At 42.7% G+C, this 19,882-nt stretch overlaps 1 protein-coding gene across 1 annotated transcript in view; it reads left to right on the forward strand.

Moving 5' to 3' along the window:
- Nucleotides 1-19,882, forward strand: part of GAP43 (growth associated protein 43) — a 99,478-nt gene that overhangs the window by 40,357 nt on the left and 39,239 nt on the right. Inside the window, exon 2 of the mRNA XM_025284355.2 lies at nucleotides 18,855-19,464. Coding sequence (XP_025140140.1) covers nucleotides 18,855-19,464 — 610 coding nt within the window. The remainder of the gene's footprint in view (nucleotides 1-18,854; nucleotides 19,465-19,882) is intronic.

Genomic DNA, 19,882 nt, shown 5'->3' on the forward strand with positions numbered 1-19,882 from the left:
ATCCTGATGAATACATCTGCGCAGGGGGAGGACGGTGGGAGGGGGGGACTCAGCTCTTGGAAGCGTGGACGCGGTCACTCCATGTACTCAGCGGCAGAACAGCAACCAGCATCTTTCCTCCTTGCCTTTCCTTTCTCACTGGCAGAACAGCCCTGGGGATTTCAGGAGCCCTTGTTTCTCCTGTTACCAGGTCGCTAAGCTCCCTCAGCTGATCAAGATGCCTTTCACTGCTCTGTCCTCATCCAGACCTGAGACTGTTAGAAAGAGTCCCTAGAGACAGGGACTTGAGCTAGAGGGTGTGATCTTTTGTCTAGTGACTTAGCACCATCTAAGCTGCTTCCACAAAACCTCTTACACATAAGCAACAGACTCAATTCTGATGGTTAAAAAAACAGTCTTTTTCTCTCGCACAAGTGGCCTCCCAGCTGCAGCTCATTTCTCTCCTTCTGGGAGTGCAGCTGGCGTGCTGCAAGCTCACAGGCCTGACCCTAACCCTGGGGCTCAGCAGGTCTCTTTGTGCATTTCCCCAGGGATTGCTTCTACCTTGCATTTCTCTAGCTGTCGTACCCAGATTCAGGTCTGAGTGCTTCTGTGCACCCTCTGAGCTGAGCAAACAGCTGAGCAATGACAGGGCAGGACTCTTCGAAGGTAGGCAAGCTTAGGACTTCCCTAGCGGTCCAGTGGTTAAGACCTTGCACTTCCAATGCAAGGGGTACTGGGTCTGATCCCTGGTAGGGGGATTAAGATCCCACATGCCTTGCAGTGTGGTAAAAAAACATATAATAATAAAGCAGTCCAGCTTCAGTGGCACCCACTTCTCATGTCTCCCTTCTACGAAGCTTACCTGCCTCTGACGTCCTCTGCTGTGGCTCTTTAAGTTGCTCTGTCAGTTTTTTCAATCTTCCTTATTATCAACTATTCTCAGGAAAGAAACAGTTTAATCCAAACTATAACACACATTCACCAGACTTTTATTAAGGCCTTACTATGTGAAAGAGGGGTAGAGTGGTAGAAAGGATGAACTCTGGTCTACCTACCTAAATAATCAAATCAGAGCACTACACTTATTAAATATGGAACCTCCCCGAGTATATTTCTGTAAAAAATAATATCACTTATCTCATACATTAAAATTATCATAATACCTACCTCATGCATTTGTTATGAGATTTTCCATGCAAAACCTTTAGCTCAGTGCCTTAGCAAAGTGATCAATAAATGTCAGCCTCTAAAATTAGGGTCCTGAACCCAATTCCAATGTGGCAGTGGAGAGGGTGTCCCACCCAAACAGCCATTCCCCAGATGCCAGCTATGTATCCTACAATCAATTCAATTCCACCACCATCTACCCAGAGACAGCAGATTCCACTTGTAAATGCTCAGTCCTGGAAGACACCTTCCACTTCAGATACCAGTTGCAAGCCCTGGTTGTTCCCTGTGCTTCTGATTGATTGGCTACTTAACCAGAGGTTCCAACAACCCCCTTTGACTCAGGATCCAATTGCAAGTCCATATTATTACCTGTACCTCTTACAGACTGGCTATAAATCGAGGTTCCCATGACCCTCTCCTTGGATTTGATTAATTTGCTAGAGCAGCTTCCCAGGTGGGTGCTCTGCTGTGCTTAGTCGTTCAGTCATGTCCGGCTTTTTGCAACCCCATGGGCTGTAGCCCACTAGGCTTCTCTGTCCATGGGAATTCTCCAGGCAAGAATACTGGAGTGGATTGCCATGCCCTCCGCCAGGGGATCTTCCCAACCCAGGGATCAAACCCAGGTCTCCCTCATTATAGGCAGATTCTTTACCATCTGAGCCACCAGGAAAGCCCAAGAATACTGGAGTGGGTAGCCTATGCCTTCTCCAGGGGAATTCCCCTGTTCTGGGCGTGCAGCTGGCGTGCTGCAAGCTCACAGGCCTGCCCCTGCCTGGGTTTGATTCCAACCCAGGAATTGAACCCAAGTGTCCTGCTTTGCAGGCAGATTCTTTACCAGCTGAGCTACCAGGGAAGCCCAGGTGGGTGCAGTGGTAAAGAATCCTAGTCCACTGCCAATGCAGGAGACAGTGGAGACCCAGGTTCGATCCTGAGTCAGGAAGAACCCCTAGAGAAGGGAAAGGCAACCCACTTCAGTATTCTTGCCTAGGAAGTCCCATGAACAGAGGAGCCTTGTGGGCTACATACAGTCCATGGGGTTGCAAAGAGTCAGACATAGCTGAGCACACACGCACACACATGGCTTCCAGGGCTCAGGAAGCTCCTTTACTCGCTAGTTCACCAGTTTATTTAACAGATTATATAACTCAGGAACAGCCAGATGGAAGAGGGGCCTAAGGCAAGGTGTGGGAAAGGACACTGAGCATACCGTTCTCCTTAAATCTCCACAGGTTCGTGGTGAACCAAACCCTGTTTTGAGTTTTTTATGGAAGCTTCATGACACAGACATAATTGATGAAACCACCGGCCATTGTTGACTGATTCAACCTCCAGACCTTCTAGCCTTTCAGCAGGTCAGAGGGTGGGACGGAAGCCCCAACCCTCTAATCATGTGGCTGGTTTTGCTGGCAACCAGTCTCCCCCAGACCCTCAAGCAGTCACTTCATTAATATAACAAAAGACACGTTTATTGCTCTCATCACAGGAAATTCCAAAGGTTTTTGGAGCTCTGTGTCCAAAATGGGGATGAAGATAAGTATTTTTTTTTTTTTTACCATAAATCACAATATCTATTGAGTAGCCTTAATGGAGTAGCCTCTATTATTAAGATAATATTCCTGTCCTCAGAGAGTTTACATAGTAATGGAGAGTTTGAAGAATAAGTACATTGACTACTACAATGAAAACATGATAGATAAATACATAGATATGCAGAGGCAGATATTTGATGAGGGCCCAATTGTGAGTGAAGTCACAGAACTTGGGAGTAAGGAGCGATTTTCAGTGAGAAGCCTGTGGAGTTTAACATAAAGGTAAACCCTGCCCCAGAGATGAGCAAAGAAACCTTCAAGCTAAGAATGATTTCTACATTTTTAAATGGTTGACAGAAAATCAAGAATAATGATATTTCACGTGCATGGTAAGTCGCTTCAATCCGTCCAACCCTTTGCAACCCCACAGACTGTAGGCTGATCTTCCTTCCCAACTCAGGGATTGAACCCGGGTCCCCTGTGTTTCCTGCATTGGCAGGTGGGTTCTTTACCACTAGCACCACCTGGGAAGGGATATTTCATGATCCCTTACAGTAATGTAAAGCCCAAATTTCACTGTTCATAAATAAAGTTTTATTGGAACACAGTCATGCTCGTTAATTTAGGTAGCAGCTATAGCTTATTGCATGCCATAAGACAGAATTGTGACAAAACTGAGTGATTGTGACAGAAACCTGATGTCCCAGAGAGCCAAAAATATTTACTACCTGGCCCTTTGCAGAAAAATTTTGCTGGCCTCTGAACTGCCCATCTAGGAGGGTGCAAGAAAACTCTCCAGTCAAGGTGAGGATTGGACTGAATCTTGACAGGTGTTTGGAGTTTCAAAAGACACACAAGGTAGATGTCTGTAGAAAGCCACATGCTAGTAAGCTCATAGAATTGTGGGGGTGAGGAGCATGTTCAGTGAGCCGCATGTGGACCTACTTGGCTACAGTAAAGGGTGTGCTTGTGAGAGAAGCAGGCAGGGCAGACTGGGTCCATTCCATGAATTTCTCAAATGCTAAAGCAATACATATCTTCTTGGCTTGCAAAGTTATGGGAATATTTAAAGAATTGTGTGTGTGGGGGGCATGTAATGATGAAACCATAACTCTACTTTAGCTTAATCTCATAAAATATGTAGCACAGTGTGGAAAACAGACCAAGTAAGAGAGCTTCTACAGTGTTCATTTTTAGTGTCTGTTTTAAACCTTAAAATTAGGGAATAATGCTCGAAGGTGGAATTTCAGACATTGATAAAAAGAGAATTTTTGTCTAGGTCTTTCCTGTACACCCACTCTGCTACTGCCACCAACTATGCCATTATTACCTCAGTTCTCCACGGTAATTTAAACTTTCTGTTGTGTATTTCTGGGGTGCACAGCCAGGCTGATTTACACTCACTTACTAGAGGCTATGGAGGTACCAGGCAAGTACCAGGGTTTGCTTTTACTATGCCTTTGGCTTTTGGAGAAACTAGGGGATTATTCTAACCTAGAGCCACTGAGTTGCCCCAACCATGTGGAGAGATAGCTAATGAATTGCCCTGGGAATCTTTTATTCGTAGTCTTGGGTCCAGTCCTGAGCTGACATGGAGTATCATTGATTTCTGATGAGTAAATCAGAGTTGTGGGAAGAGTAGTTGCATCATCCTACCTTCCCGGAACTCTGGAGTTCAGGACAGTCTCTGAGCCTTCCCCACATTAGGACATGTCTGTAAAACTCCCCATTTTTTAGAGTTTCACAGTGCTGGACGTGAGCCTGGGGTTCTGTGTGACACTTTGGGTTACAACGGAAGCTTATGCAACATCTCATAATTGTCTCCGCATCAAGAAGAGAGAGGTAATTTTCATTACTTCAAGACTTCAGAATCAGACTTAATACCTCCTTAGTAGTAATAGAAGTGTTAGTTGTTAAGTTGTGTCCGACTCTTTGTGAGTTCATGGGCTGCAAGCCACCAGGTTCCTCTGTCCATGGAATTCTCCATGCAAGAATCCTGGAGTGGGTTGCCATTCCTTTCTCCAGGGGATCTTCCTGACCCAGGGATCGAACCCTGGTCTCCTGCATTGCAGGCAGATTCTTTTCCCTCTGAGCCACCAGGAAAGCCCCAACACCTGCTTAATTTACTCAGTTATCCAGCCTAATTGTTATGGCTCAAAGATCAGGTTATCATACATCTTTGGAAGGTAGGTTCATCTAGTTTAATCTAGAAGTTGGAGAATTTGCTTCAGTCCAGTCCAGTCACTCAGTCGTGTCCGACTCTTTGCAACCCCATGAATCGCAGCACGCCAGGCCTCCCTGTCCATCACCATCCCCCGAAGTTCACTCAGACTCACGTCCATCAAGTCAGTGATGCCATCCAGCCATCTCATCCTCTGTCGTCCCCTTCTCCTCCTGTCCCCAATCCCTCCCAGCATCAGAGTCTTTTCCAATGAGTCAACTCTTCGCATGAGGTGGCCAAAGTACTGGAGTTTCAGCTTCAGCACCATTCCTTCCAAAGAAATCCCAGGGCTGATCTCCTTCAGAATGGACTGGTTGGATCTCCTTGCAGTCCAAGGGACTCTCAAGAGTCTTCTCCAACACCACAGTTCAAAAGCATCAATTCTTCGGCACTCAGCCTTCTTCACAGTCCAACTCTCACATCCATACATGACCACAGGAAAAACCATAGCCTTGACTAGACGGACCTTTGTTGGCAAAGTAATGTCTCTGCTTTTGAATATGCTATCTAGGTTGGTCATAATTTTCCTTCCAAGGAGTAAGCGTCTTTTAATTTCATGGCTGCAGTCACCATCTACAGTGATTTTGGAGCCCAGAAAAATAAAGTCTGACACTGTTTCCCCATCTATTTCCCATGAAGTGATGGGACCGGATGCCATGATCTTCGTTTTCTGAGCTTTAAACTAGTTTCAAAAACGAAAGCGGGAATTTTCTCTTTGATGGCTTCAAAGGGTGCTGTGTTTTCTTCTTGTAGAACCACAAAGCTGATTCTTGGTGCCATGATGAGCATTGTCACTAAACTCATCTTCCAAGAAGTTGTGTGGCATAAGTAGTATATTTTTTTGAGAATATAATCAGAGCAACAAGTATGACGTCGATGGAATAGTTCTAGATAGATTTCTCTATCTGCCTCAGTACAATTGTGAGTCAAGTAACAGGAATAGTTGGTTCAAGAAAAAGGCAAAGTTTAATTCAGGAACTCTGCATTTAATCCTCAGACTTTTGAATAAATCTTTCCCACCTGCTCAGCCTCTTTCCTCTGATAAGTATAAGAGTGACTCCAGTTTATTCATCTGCTTTTCTCATGTAATTAAATAGACCTGATTCCTGACCTGAGGCCCTCCCCTCACACTTCCCCCAAGATTGCTTCCTCTGTTCCGGTGTTTTCTCTCTCTTGCTTTCAGAATTAATAGGAAACCTGGTCTCTGAGCTGTTCTCAGCATCGCAAGTGTGAACCTTCCCTGTCAAAATCTTCACAAGGAAAATGAGTCACAGCATCACCAGGGTGATGAGGTCACGATACCACAGCCCCTGCTTTAAAAATGTATTTGTACTTTTCTGTTGTAAATCGATTTTATGAGAACTATGAAATTGGGGTGACAGCTCTGAAGCCTGTTCTTTTCAACTCTGGTAACTGGCTCAGCCTTGGCGGGCACTGGCCATGACCGAGTCATGCTCTGGGTTCTCCCACCATGCACTCCGCTTTTCACCTTGCCTGGGAGGCTGGAGACAGCGCAGGCCGTGAATGCACCAGCCCTGTTTTCCTGGGGTCATTTTACCTCCCCTGTAACTATGCAAAGTTTTGAGTTCAAACCCTGTTACTTACTAGCTGTGTGATTTTGAGCAAGTTATTTAACGTCCATGTGCCTAAGCCCCTTCACCTATAAAATAAAATTAAATTTAATAAATCTATTTTTATATTTATAACATATAATAAAGTGCCTAGAAGAGTAGTTGGCACATGGTACTATATAATTCTTCAATTTATTATTAGAATAAAGTACCCTCAGAGGGTATTTTATAGTACCTTTAAAGAGGCTTTTTGAGAGAAGCATTTGTTATTTTTATGAAATATGCATAGCCCTAAAAAATTCCTCCATAATCTATCAGAGACAGAAAACTATAAAATATTTATCAAACAATGCACCTAATCCTTAGTCTCTAGAAAGTAGCAGCTTTCACTTCACTTGTATTGTCTTCTTCCAAACAATTATTTATTGAGTTTTTAAATACCAGACATTTTACAAATACTGTTTTCTTTCATCCTCAAGGAAGTCTCCACAGTAAATGTTAGTATCTATATGGTAGATGTAGAAGCTAAATTCTGAAGAAATTAAGTCATTTATTGCAGGTCATATATTTAAACCATGGCTGAACCAGGATTTGAACATGAATTGTTTGAGCCAAAAACCATGCCAGGAAATATTTAATCAATGAATTCAGTGCCTGGTGACCTAAAGAGAATTTGATGCCTAAAAACAAAGGGAGGGGCAAGAGAAGACCAGTGACAAGAATAACAACACTAGCAAATTTAGATTCAGTTATGATGTATAGATTTTTCTAGAGTCTTGTATGTTTGCCCTTACACTATCCAACAGCTTGGGGACAGAATTTCAGTTAAAATGGAAATAAGTCTATTTGTCTTGAAACTGTATGCCATTGAACTGACACCCCCACCCCTCCTCACCAAAAATATTGTTTTTTCCACACATGAAAGAATACAACATATCTTCTAGAATCAGAAAGAGAGCATGTTGTTCTTTTTTGTTTTTCTTTGGATTTCTCATGTGCTGTTCTAAATGGGCGATCACATACCTGGTGATTGATATAGACCATTAAGGCATGTGCAAATTACTGTTGACGAAGAGCAATGTGCCTGCAAAATCATCCCACTAGTCACCTCATAAAAATAAGCGTACTGTACAAAGCAGTATGCTTGCTGTGCAAGTGCAGTGTCAGGAAAAACCACCCACTTCCCCCTTTCAAACGTGTTCCTGCTCCTGATCCCTCCTATACAGAGACTCTGGAGCCATCTGTTATAAGACCTGAAATGTAGACCAGTTCTGTTCATTATAAAGTACTTCAAGTAGTCTTAGTGCTGATATTAGCACTGCTCCTGTAGCAATAGTAGCATTGCTACTATTCAGTGGCTCTTCTTTTTCGGAGTATTTTGTATTGAATTCTTAGATTGAATTCTGTTCGGTTCCTTAAAATTCAAGGAGACTGAAAACCTACGTTTAAGATCTGTTCTACTATTCGCTGGGCTTTCCACCAATCTGTGTTTCAGTTACTTCGGTTTATGAAGGGGAAAGCATACTTGCTCAGCCTAATTCATTGTAATTCCTCAAGGAACCATTTTATGAGGTGGAAAGTACCTCATAACCTGAAATATATAAATTCAATTTACAGTCATTTTTTGTTAAGCAAATAGCATCTCAGGTTCGTTTCCATCTGTTGTCAACTATGTTTCATAATGACGTGCACCCTAATGACACGTTAGATGTGTGCGAGGTACACTGACACTTGGAGGAGCTTCACTGACATCCAACGGGCACACACTGGATAGAGTTGGAAGCCCCAAATCTTGATCTCCCTCTCCTTAGGACCACATGCTCCTAAGCTAACCCCCCACAAAGTTTCTGGCAGCTGCATTCATAGCTCTCACCAAGGATGAGTAAACAGAGGAGCTCTCAGAACCTACAGGGCAATTGTTTTCCTGATGTGGAAGAGCTATAGACAGATAGTGAGATAGAGATGTGAAATAGTAGCTATATTAGATTTTTTCTGTTGTTGTTGGATGGGGGTAGGGGTGCCAAGTAAAAGGTACATTTTGAGAATGAACACACTTCTAGTTTAAGTGAATTTCCATCACAAAGATGCTGGATCGTGTGGTGGTTTAGACACAGGTAAAGTTAAAGAGGATTGGTGTGTGTTAGAAGAGAGGGATCATGATTTACCCTTGACAGTATAAACAGATCTGCCTCCTTCCCAAGGACAGGAAAGAACTAGATTGAGTTTTATGGCATGCTTTAGATGATTTTTGTTTCTCTCTCTGAGCATAGATAGTACTATAGACTTAAGGATCTGGACTCTCTCCTCCCTGGGTGGGGATACCAGCAGTCATGGACTCAGTCTAATGGTAATGTAGACATTACATTGAGATGAGAGTGATGATGACAATGACTATGATGTGAAAATTAGCTGTCCCTTTTTGAGAATGTACAATATAATAGGGACTGTGCCAAGTACTTTACATATATTAACTCATATAATGCTCACAGCAACCCAGTGAGATAACCCTGTTATTCCTCCATCTTACCTGGTGGCTCAGCTGGTAAAGAATCCACCTGCAATGCGAGGCACCTGGGTTTGATCCCTGGGTTGGGAAGAACCCCTAGAGAAAGGAATGGCTACCCACCCGATCCAGTATTCTGTCCTGGAGAATTCCATGGACTGTACAGTCCATGAGGTCGCAAAGAGTCGGACATGACTGAGTGACTTTCACTTTCACAGGTAAGGAAACTGAGGTTAACTTGCTCAAGATGAGGAGCTGGTATAGCCTATGCTCTTACCACCAGGGAATATTGGCTTCCTACAGTCTATTTTAAAAAGCATTAAATAGGGCTTCCTTGGTAGCTCAGTGGTAAAGAATCCACCTGCCAATGCAGAAGACACAGATTTGATTCCTGGTCTAGGAAGATCCCACATGTCATGGAGCAACTAAGCCCGTGCACCATAACTATTGAGCCTAGAGGAGGCGCTCCACAACCAGAGAAGCCATTGCAGTGAGAAGCCCGTTCACCGAAACTAGAGAGCAGTCCCTGCTGTCTGCAACTAGAGAAAAGCCTGTGCAGCAACAAAGACCCAGCACAGCCAAAAATGAATAAATAAAATAATTTTTTTAAAGACAGTTTTTTTTTTTAATTAAAGCACTGAACAAAGACAGGGATTGAGGGCAAGCCCAGTCTTTAGACACTGGATAACAGCTTTCTGTTGCCCAATTTACCTTGATTATAAAGCAGACACAGTGATGTATTCCTCACAGGATTTTGATGAGAACTGAATTTAGATACTAACTATGTATGTGGTATGCTCACTATAAATTAAGAGGAGAGAGAGCTATGGCTGCTGGGGAGTAGTTTGACAAAACCCCAAGCATTAGTTTTCCAGAGAGAAGCAATGACACCCAGCCAGTTATCTGGGTGCTGCCCATTTACATGCTCGCTGATCACTAACACAAGCATGGCATGGAGTCACTTAACAACCACAAATAAATATTTTGGAGGCATCAACCATGTGCCAGCCCTGGCTCTGTTTTACCTACCAAGGCTTTGAGGATTATACAAAATTGACAAAGCCCTGCTTCCAGAGGCTTTATAGTCCAGGGGACAATTCGGTTAATAATGAGATAAAAATATATGTCAGGTTCATATAAGCACAAAGAAGGAAAAACCAGGTATGTAGACCAACAGTGACATTATTTGGGGAAGGACATATAGCAGAGTGAATGAGGAGTGTCTCTCTCACTCATTTGTTCACTGAAAAAAATTTATCCAGTACTACTGACTTAGAATGTAGTAAATTACATTTCATAATGAAAGAAGTTTAAGAAAAGAACAAATCAGTCATCACTAGTCAGTATAGTAGGAAGAATATGGCGATTTAATTAAATATTTATCTCATTGTGTTTTAATTTCCTGAACCAGAGACATTTTGCAGAGTCCTACCGGATAGGAAAGCAGAGCTTTTGGTCAAGTTCACTGGGTTCTGGGGCTTCTCTTCCTCCTGGTTGGCTCTGGGAACTTTCTCCAGCAGCTTGGGGTGTGGTTTGTTCTTGGGAATGCTCAACTGGATGGAATTCACCTGCAATGGTGGTACAAGGGATTGTCTGCCAGTCAGGCTTGTCTGTCTTTTCCCAGATGTATTGGCTGCCCTCTGCTCTCCTCTTTCTTCACTTGTTGGCAAAGGAAGCCTTACAGTCCCACTCATCATCTGGTGTGTGAGTTCAGCTGCTTCAGCAGCCTGATAAGGAGTCCCTCTATTGTGTTCCCGGCTCAGTGGCCATTGTAGGCATAGAGACTTCTCCTAGAACAGGGTTTGGTATCTCCTCACCTTATCCACCTCTCCTTCCTTCCACTGTGCCACTTAAGAGGTAGTGATCCCTTGTAGAGGTTGTTGTTGTTGTTGTTTAGTCGCTAAGTCATGTCTGACTCTTTTGTGACCCCATGAACTGTAATCTGCCAAGCTTCTTCTGTCCATGTGATTTCCCAGGAAAAAATACTGGAGTGCGTTGCTGTTGCCATTTCCTTCTCCAGGGGATTCTTCTGACCCAGGGATTGAACCCAAGTTTCTTACATTGGCAGGCAAATTCTTTACCATTGAGCCACCTGGGAAGCTAAGGTAGAGAACTGCAATCAGCAGCTCTCATCAGAGTCTACTGCTGCTGCTCAAGCATGGAGCCCCTTCCTTTCAGAGCTGACTCTCAGCTGGCATTTGCTTGAGGATCACTGACCTTGACCCTTGATTCAGTTAGCTCACTTATACCTCTTTCACCATACCCAAAGAGTATTCTTTTTCTGAAAGAGTTTAGTCAAATTATTCTGTCTAGCATGGGCCCTTAGAGATTTGTTATTCAGTTGCTAAGTCTTGTCCAACTCTTTGCAACCCCATGGACTGCAGCACACCAGGCTTCCCTGTCCTTCACTATCTCCTGGAGTTTGCTCAGTCTCAAGTCCATTGAATTGGAGATGCCATCCAACTGTCTCATTCTCTGTCATCCACTTCTCTTCCTGCCCTTAATCTTTCTCAGCATCAAGGTCTTTTCCAATGAGTTGGCTCTTTGCATCAGGTGGCCAAAGTATTGGAGCTTCAGCATCAGTCCTTCCAATGAGTATTCAGGGTTGATTTCCTTTAGGATTGACAGGTTTGATCTCTTTGCTGTCCAAGGGACTCTGAAGAGTCTCCTCTAAGACTATAATTCAAAAATATTAATTTTATAGACCAGCAGAAGTATATACCTCATCTTAACCCTGGTCTCTTCCCAGTACCCATTTGAAAAAGGGGGCTTCCTTCCTTGAATATCTAAGGGACCAGTCATCTCTAGCCCATAACCTTAGGCCATGGGGCTCATCATACAGATTAAGTCTAAACAGGGAAGAAGAGAGTCTCCAACAACCTTCTCTGAATATTTTCACCTGTTTAACTTATAAAGAGGTGAGATGTATATTTGAAAAACAATTTGATTGATATGATTCCAGATAACCCATGGGTAAGATGAATATGTTTTTGTTTTTGTTTTTCTATATTTGTTTCCCTTTCTAAGTGCTTTTAAAATTATTTTCAATGTCATTTCTATAGTTTTGTGACTTGTCTGATTCCTGCTCTTTCATTTCTATAATTGGATTCTTTGTTCAACTCACCACAAGAAGTCAGTTATTCAGTTAGGTGTTGGGCAAACATATACTTGTCTTAGCCAGATGCTCTTGAAGTCCATCACTGGGAAATGAAGCATTTTAAAAGTTGACCAAAAAACTTAATCCCAGATTAATTTGCTTATCACTGTCTTTCTGAAATGGCAGTAATTGAGTTTAAAATTTTAAATTCATCCAACGAATATTAATTGAGCATCTACTATATGCTAGACACCGTTCTAGAAACTGGAGATTCAGCTGTGAACAAAAAAAGCCTTTTGTATGCTGACTTTCATCTGTCAGAAGGTGCCAATTATAGTATGCTCTTTGCTTCATCTCCATCTGTCTTTGTGGGACAAATAGAGTTATACATACACAAAATAAAAGATAACTGTTTCGAATGGAAACTGAGTTCTTCTCCAGTAGTGCTTTATACTCTGTTGAATGTGCCACTTCATATTCTTTAGGAAGTTGCTGGGCTGCACATGTTAAATAAATAATATATGAAAGTGAGTGAAGACCCGTATCTTCATCAGTATCCATTATTTGAAAAGTTCACATCATTATTCCAGTTTCCATTGTGGGATTATTTGGTTTTTTACATAGTCAGTCAATCAGTAAGCATTTCTTGCCCACTTATTATGACTCTGGAACTGCAGTGCTATGCTGCATGCTTCATCTGAAGAGGAAAAAGAATTCCCTCACTACCACTGTGTCAGGATTTGCAAAGTAGCTCTTTTTTTTTTTTTTTTTTTAAGGGAGCAGATATACTCAGTGTATTTCTCTCTCTCTCTTTTATAAAATAATTTTATTCTGTTTATTTTTTAATTTTTTAATGTGCTGGGACTTCGTTACTGTTCTGGCTTTTCTCTAGTTATGGCAAATGGAGGCTACTCTCTAGTTGCAGTGCACAAACTTCTCACTGCGGTAGCTTCTCTTATTTCCTGGCACAGGCTTTAGGGTATGCAGTATTCATGGCATGTGGGCTCAGTATTTGCACCTCCTGGATTCTAGAGCTCAGGCTCAATAGTTGTGGTGCACAGGCTTAACTGATCTATGGCATGTGGCATCTTCCCCAATCAAACCCTCATCTCCTGCACTGGTAGGCAGATTCTTCACCACTGATCCACCAGGGAAGCCTGCAAAGTCCATCTTGATGTCTCACGTTCCCCCAGAGAATTGCCCAGTTGTCATATGTCTGGGCCCCCAACTGTCTAGGAACTAAAAGAATTCTTCATTGCACTGAGGATCAGAGTTCAAAAACATGATGGCCATTGTTGGCTGGAGCACAACAGTTTTATTGCATCTATTCACATCCTGTTCCCCATCCCCTCACACCCTTAGTAAGACTTTCAAACCAAATTGAGTGTTGAGAGACCCCCATATCCAAGCTATGCCTATTCATCTTTTAAATGACACCTTCTTTCCTAGAACTGCCTGAAAACCTGAAGAATTTCCTCTACAACACTGAACAAGGTTGGACCATCCTACTTTCACTCCTCCATAAGGGGTGATTCTCTGAATTTCTGATCTTTGACTAGATTCAGTGCAAGTACAGAAACTCCACTGGGGGTTTCTTTAATACTTGGACATGTCTCCTAAAGTATATGCTATCAACTATGCTTAAAGCCAACTAAATAGAAAAACAGAGTGAAATTTTCTTATGTGAATTTCCCCTCAATACCTTATTAACAAAAATAGAGTGAGCTGTAAGTAGATATTTATTAGATTTGTACAGATCCATCCACACCTTACTCTGGTTCTGATCTCTCTGGCCTTTCAATCTGGCTTCTTGGAAATATCTTTTGCTCAATCAAATTGAAAATATTTTGGTTTACTAAAGATATTCTTGGAAATAGGAACTGATGCACAGCAATGACTTTTTAAAACTTTTTAAAATTCAATCCTGTTTCAGAGAAAATGTAAAGTATTATCACTGTAGTGTTAAGAGCTAGCAGAAGTAGATACAGGGCCACATTTTTCTGTATTTGGAAGGCTGAAGTATTCTGTGGTAACTGCAAAAAGCTAAATGAATTGAAGTGTCCCATTGAATGGCTGATGTTATATTAGTTCTGAAAATTAGGCATTTATAGATTTTTGCCTAAAGCTCTTTTGTAACATAATAAATGCAAATGTTTGTCCATCTTAGACTGAATCCTAATTTGTCCATCCCTCTCCCCCCAGAGAAAAAGGAAATTATTAACCAGAGCTTATTATTGGGTATGAAATAGCTGTTTCTTTTATCTGGCTTTCTTATCTGTGATTCTTAAATGGTGATGAAAAGTATTGCCCTTTCATCCAATGGACCTTAAAATTTGACTAGATCCCAGAAAGTTAGTAGACTTCCCTAGTGGCTCAATGGTAAAGAATCCACTGGGTTTGATCCCTGGATCAAGAAGATCCCCTGGAGAAGGAAATGGCAACCCTCTCCAGGCAAGAGCGTGGGAAATCCCGTGGACAGAGGAGCCTGACAGGCTATAGTCCATGGGGGTCGCAAAAGAGTCAGACATGACTTAGCAAATAAACCAACAACAACAAAAACAGCAAGTTAGTGAAATGGTTCCTTTCATCTCCTTCAAACCAATATTCATCCAAGATTTTACCCTTAGTTGAGAAATAAACATTTTCCATACCTTCGTTTCCTTTAAGATCTCACAAATTACGGTGCTCCAGAAGAAATTTTCAGTAAAAATTCTCAGCTATAACAATGAAGATTTCTGAAAAAATTATGGTGACTCATCATGACCCTCTTCCTACATGTAGGGAACTGCATTGGCAGGTCCCCATTCATTAATTCATGGATAGCAACATCTCCATGTAAAAATGAGAGGATTTCATCAGAACTCAGAACAAGCTTATTTGTGGCCAAGCTGCGTTTAAGAAATAAATATTTTAATGAAACTATAAACTGACTTTTTTTAGCCATTAAATACCAGGCTCTCCTTTTTTCTGGGCCTCCTCCATCTGTAACTGACATATTTAGACTATTGGCCTTACTATATGGGCTTCCCAGTGGTGGTGCTAGTGGTAAAGAACCCTCCTGCCAATGCAGGAGAGGCAAGAGACATTTGATCCCTGGGCTGGGAAGATCCCCTGGAGGAGGGCATGGCAACTTGCTCCAGTATTCTTGCATGGAAAATTCAATAGACAGAGGAGCCTAGCGGGTTACAGTCCATGGAGCTGCAAAGAATTGGACATGACTGAGCATACACACCCTACCATCCTTACTTTATAGATGGGTGAAAGTTCAGATGTCTCCTTGAATTCCTGGGAAATTACTGATTGCTAAATACTATGAGGTTATTTTTTTTAAGTGTATTTTAATAAGAGTCCTGTGTGGATAGACACAGTTTCTGTCTGCTTACTAGTATATCTGTGGTGCCCAGCATAGGCACTCAGTGTTGTTAAATGAATAGACGAACCAGGATGTTGACATGACACTTTATAGACGGTCTGCTATGAGAAAGACTAAGTTATTCAAAGTCACTGATGCAATAAAACTGGACTTGGAGTTGGGTAGGAAAGGAGAGGACCTGAGTTCAAATACAAACGAGACCACTGACTGATTCACTCATGCTATAAACTGAAGCAAATTTTCAGGGCACAGCTTTCCCCATTAGAAGCTGAAAGGGTTGTGCTAAATGTACTGAGTGATCTCTGGTTTCCTGGGCTCACATGTTCTTGTTTGGGGCAAGCTCTTCTATTTCCAGCTAGGCAAAGTTCTATGTGGTCTGATGCTCTGTGGCTTCCCCCACAGCCAGTCTTGGGAAACCTTCCTCCTTATCTCCCCTCTCAGCAAAATACACTACCAATGCTATTACCTCTAGGACTGGGAAAGGAAATTTACCAGAAAATAACCTGGAGTTTGTCATATTTATGGAATTAATTACAAGCACCAAAGAAATTATGTACACTTTGGCATTTTCTGGCTTAAGATCCGGTTTGTACTTGAAATATTTTTATTTCTGGATGCCTCTGTACAGTCATTTAAGCTGACCTCATCTTAGGCTGGTTCTCCTTCCCCTCCTTCCTCCCCACTCCCCTCCTCTTCTTCCTTCCCCTGTCTTTCCTTTCCCTTTCGGTTCCCTCATATCTGTCTCTTTCCCTCGATCTGTACAATTTGTATTAGTTGTCTATTCCCACTTAATTCCTAAAATCCAACTCCCCTAAATCTCTAATGATATTAAGGGGCCCAGCAGTGCCTCCTGGAGAAGCTGCATGTCTGTGGGGGTACTTTGGGCACTTCTTTGGGTGTATTTACCTCCTGGGTTCCCAGCTCTTGTAGGGTTGTCTCACTTCTCTGCTAACCATGTTTTTTTTTTCACATTCTCTCCCCTCCTGCCCACCCCTTCCTATCTGTGCCCCTTCCACTCCTGAATTGTTCAGGTGAGCCTGATCCCACAATCTTCACACCCACGTCTAGTCTGAACCTTTCTAAATAGCCATTTCAACACAGAGGCTGTGCACAGAAGCTTAAGTCCTCATCACTTGGAAAGTTAAAGTGACAGACGATTTGATAAATTGAGATAGAGAGAGAAAAACAGATTGGGGATGAAGGTGAAAAGAACTTAGAGGGGCTCTTCCTTCATCCTTATAAAGTAACCTTCTTTATATCATTCAGACACTCAGCTTCCTTGTAAAGTATCTTCTTTTTATCATTCAGACTTAACTTCCTTCTTTTTATATTTTCCAAAGTTTTAAGAGTTTATCCCTTTTCTTTTGTGTTCTTAAAGAGTAAAGGGTGATGCAGTTTTCTTGAGTCACCAGAGGGTCTTTTATGCACTTGCTTACTCAAATATTTGGCTTGTTTACTCTCACAAGTACCAGGACTTGTATTGAAGAACCATTTGGCATCAAGGCCCAAGTGCAGATGTCCTATCACATAAGACAGTGCCTCATTCAGAAAATTCAAGATAGAGTAAAATAAATTAACAACATCTTGGCTGCATGCTCCATTCACAACTGTTAATTTAACGGGGTTATGCTTCCATCTCTGAGCAGAGGGCTCCTGGCAGGGACAGCTGCTCCCGGGCCCCAGATTGTGCTGCGTGTGTCCCAGTAGGAGTCTTCAAGAGCAGCAGGAGAGCGGGAAGGTGGTGGTGCATCAGAGCACCAAGCAGTGTTGCAGCATGGCACTGGGAGCAGGAAGCAGAGGGGGCCCCTCCAAAGAGTTGTCGTGCACTCCTTCATTCTCTGTGTGAATACATGTGCAGTTAGTTGAAGAAAAAGAATAACTTGCCTTGAGTTTTACTGGAAATTTATCCATCCTGATTTTACTCTCAGAGGCAGTTTATTTTCAAAAATACCTTTGTATACCCATGAGCATGTTGATGGACCTAAGCAATACAGGCCCATATGCTTGTCTGAAGAATGTCAGGTCTACATCATGATGAACAGGATCTGGGTCACTGGGACAGAACTGGTATGACAGGTGGAAAACATGCCTTATGTTGGCCTGCTGTGATTTGCATCCTAAACTGGAGCAAAGGCCAAGGTCAGGCCAAGGTCGAGATTGGGGCCAAGCAGAGGACTTGGTACATGATAAGCATTCTCTAATTAATGGTCTTTTGCTGCATTGGTCACTGCTGTATTTCCCCATTGCCTAAGAGAGTATTCACAAACGTTAACTAAACTTATTGTGGTGATTATTTTGCAATATATACAAATACTGAATCATTATGTTGTACACCTGAAACTAATATAATGGTTATGTGGGAATGATAAGTAACCACACCAGGACAGCATGGTAGGCAATGACACTATAGTGAATTCTGAGTGCTCACTTGCCTAGGCATTTCTTTTCATGACTATACCTTTTATTCCTCTCCTCTGATTCAATTTCCATGTGGAAAAAAGTTATTTGCAGCCTATGTTATGCTGTAACCTGATCAAGTGGTAAAAAGTTCACATTCTAGTCTCTTGCCTTCAGTACTAGGATGGTTCTATTGATGATAATATAAAACTAATTTTAAGTTTAAATTGCTTTGAGAGTAAGAAATTGTGATCTAGTGAATATATGCCACTGTTTCAAAAGTGGAAGCTGTGTTTTCTACTCTTTCTGTTTAAAAAGAACTCAAGATTAATGACCATTTTCTGAATTCAAACCTTGAAGGCCTGGTATGTTCATTACTGATGCTGGACCACACACAGAGGGAGGCATTTTGAATTCTCAAATCCTGAACAAACCTCACAGAGTGCTGGAACTCTTCTGTATTTTGTACAAGACCCTCATGGAATTTCCTGTTTAAACCTTTAACATACTCTTTGCCCCAAACCTACTGGTTTCCTGACCAAGCTTGAAATCTTGAGGAAACAAATAAACTTCCACAATACTTTTTTAAATCATAAAGTTTTTCACAGAGTCTCTAACAAAAACCTGAAAAATCAACATCTTTCAGAGCTCTTTGATGAAAACCTAGGGTGGGTGTGACTTGAATTTCCAAAGTACATCTACAAAAAGGCTGATTTAAGTTTGGTCAAGGAGAGACACTGAGTTGGGAAAAGAACAACAGATATGCCAGTGATTCTGGAAGGCCAAAAGGACATTATTTTTTCTGTAAAATAATGTGTTCTCTCCTAAGTTCTTCACCAGGGAAAGAAAGGAGGCTTGGTTTGAATTTCCAGAGTACTGCTGATTGCTTAACTCCAAGTATGGTGCCTAGCTCAAAATAAGTCATTCAATAAATATGTGTTGAATGCTGTGATTTGAAGGAAAAGAACATTGTTCCATCTCTCCTTTTTTCCCCCCCTTTTCTCTATAAAGGTTGAAAAAAATGATGAGGACCAAAAGATTGAACAAGATGGCATCAAACCAGAAGATAAAGCTCATAAGGCCGCGACCAAAATTCAGGCTAGCTTCCGTGGACACATAACGAGGAAAAAGCTCAAAGGAGAGAAGAAGGGTGATGCCCCAGCCGCCGAGGCGGAGGCAAATGAAAAGGATGAAGCCGCCGTCGCGGAAGGCACGGAGAAGAAGGAGGGAGAAGGCTCCACTCCCGCGGAAGCGGCCCCAGGCGCCGGCCCCAAGCCCGAGGAGAAGACCGGCAAAGCCGGCGAAACTCCTTCCGAGGAGAAGAAGGGGGAGGGCGCCCCCGATGCTGCCACAGAGCAGGCAGCCCCCCAGGCTCCTGCCCCCTCGGAGGAGAAGGCCGGCTCTGCTGAGACAGAAAGTGCCACTAAAGCTTCCACTGACAACTCGCCGTCCTCCAAGGCCGAAGATGCGCCGGCCAAGGAGGAGCCTAAACAAGCCGACGTGCCTGCTGCTGTCACTGCTGCTGCCGCCACCGCCCCTGCTGCAGAGGATGCTGCTGCCATGGCAACAGCCCAGCCTCCAACGGAGACTGCGGAGAGCAGCCAAGCCGAGGAGAAGATAGGTGAGCGACCTCCAGGGTCAGACGCCAAGATGGGGAGGGGGGCGGGGTGTGCGGGGCGGGGGGCAGGCGGCCTATCCGGAAAGCCAGGCCCCCTGTGCCATCAAGAGAGGGGAAAATTCTAGAAGGTGTTTTCAGGAAATCAAGGGAAGCTGCGCTGAATTCCCCAAAGTGACAGGAGTTAACTCTGGCCTCTTTCATTACCAAGTATCTCCAAGCCTGAGCGAGAACTCAGGCAGGTATGTGTAGCAGCCAGTACTAGACAGTCTGGCAATTGCCCTGTTACTTGAATTGGCATAAAAAGTAAAGCTAGGTAATCCTGGATGGGGGGAAAAAACACAGCAACATTCTGTGTGTAGGATAGACTTCGTTTAATAAATTATTACGGAGACTACACATATTTTATGGATGGGAATTAGCT

This window comes from Bubalus bubalis, chromosome 1, assembly GCF_019923935.1.
Source record: "Bubalus bubalis isolate 160015118507 breed Murrah chromosome 1, NDDB_SH_1, whole genome shotgun sequence".
In the NCBI taxonomy this organism is placed as follows: domain Eukaryota; kingdom Metazoa; phylum Chordata; class Mammalia; order Artiodactyla; family Bovidae; genus Bubalus; species Bubalus bubalis.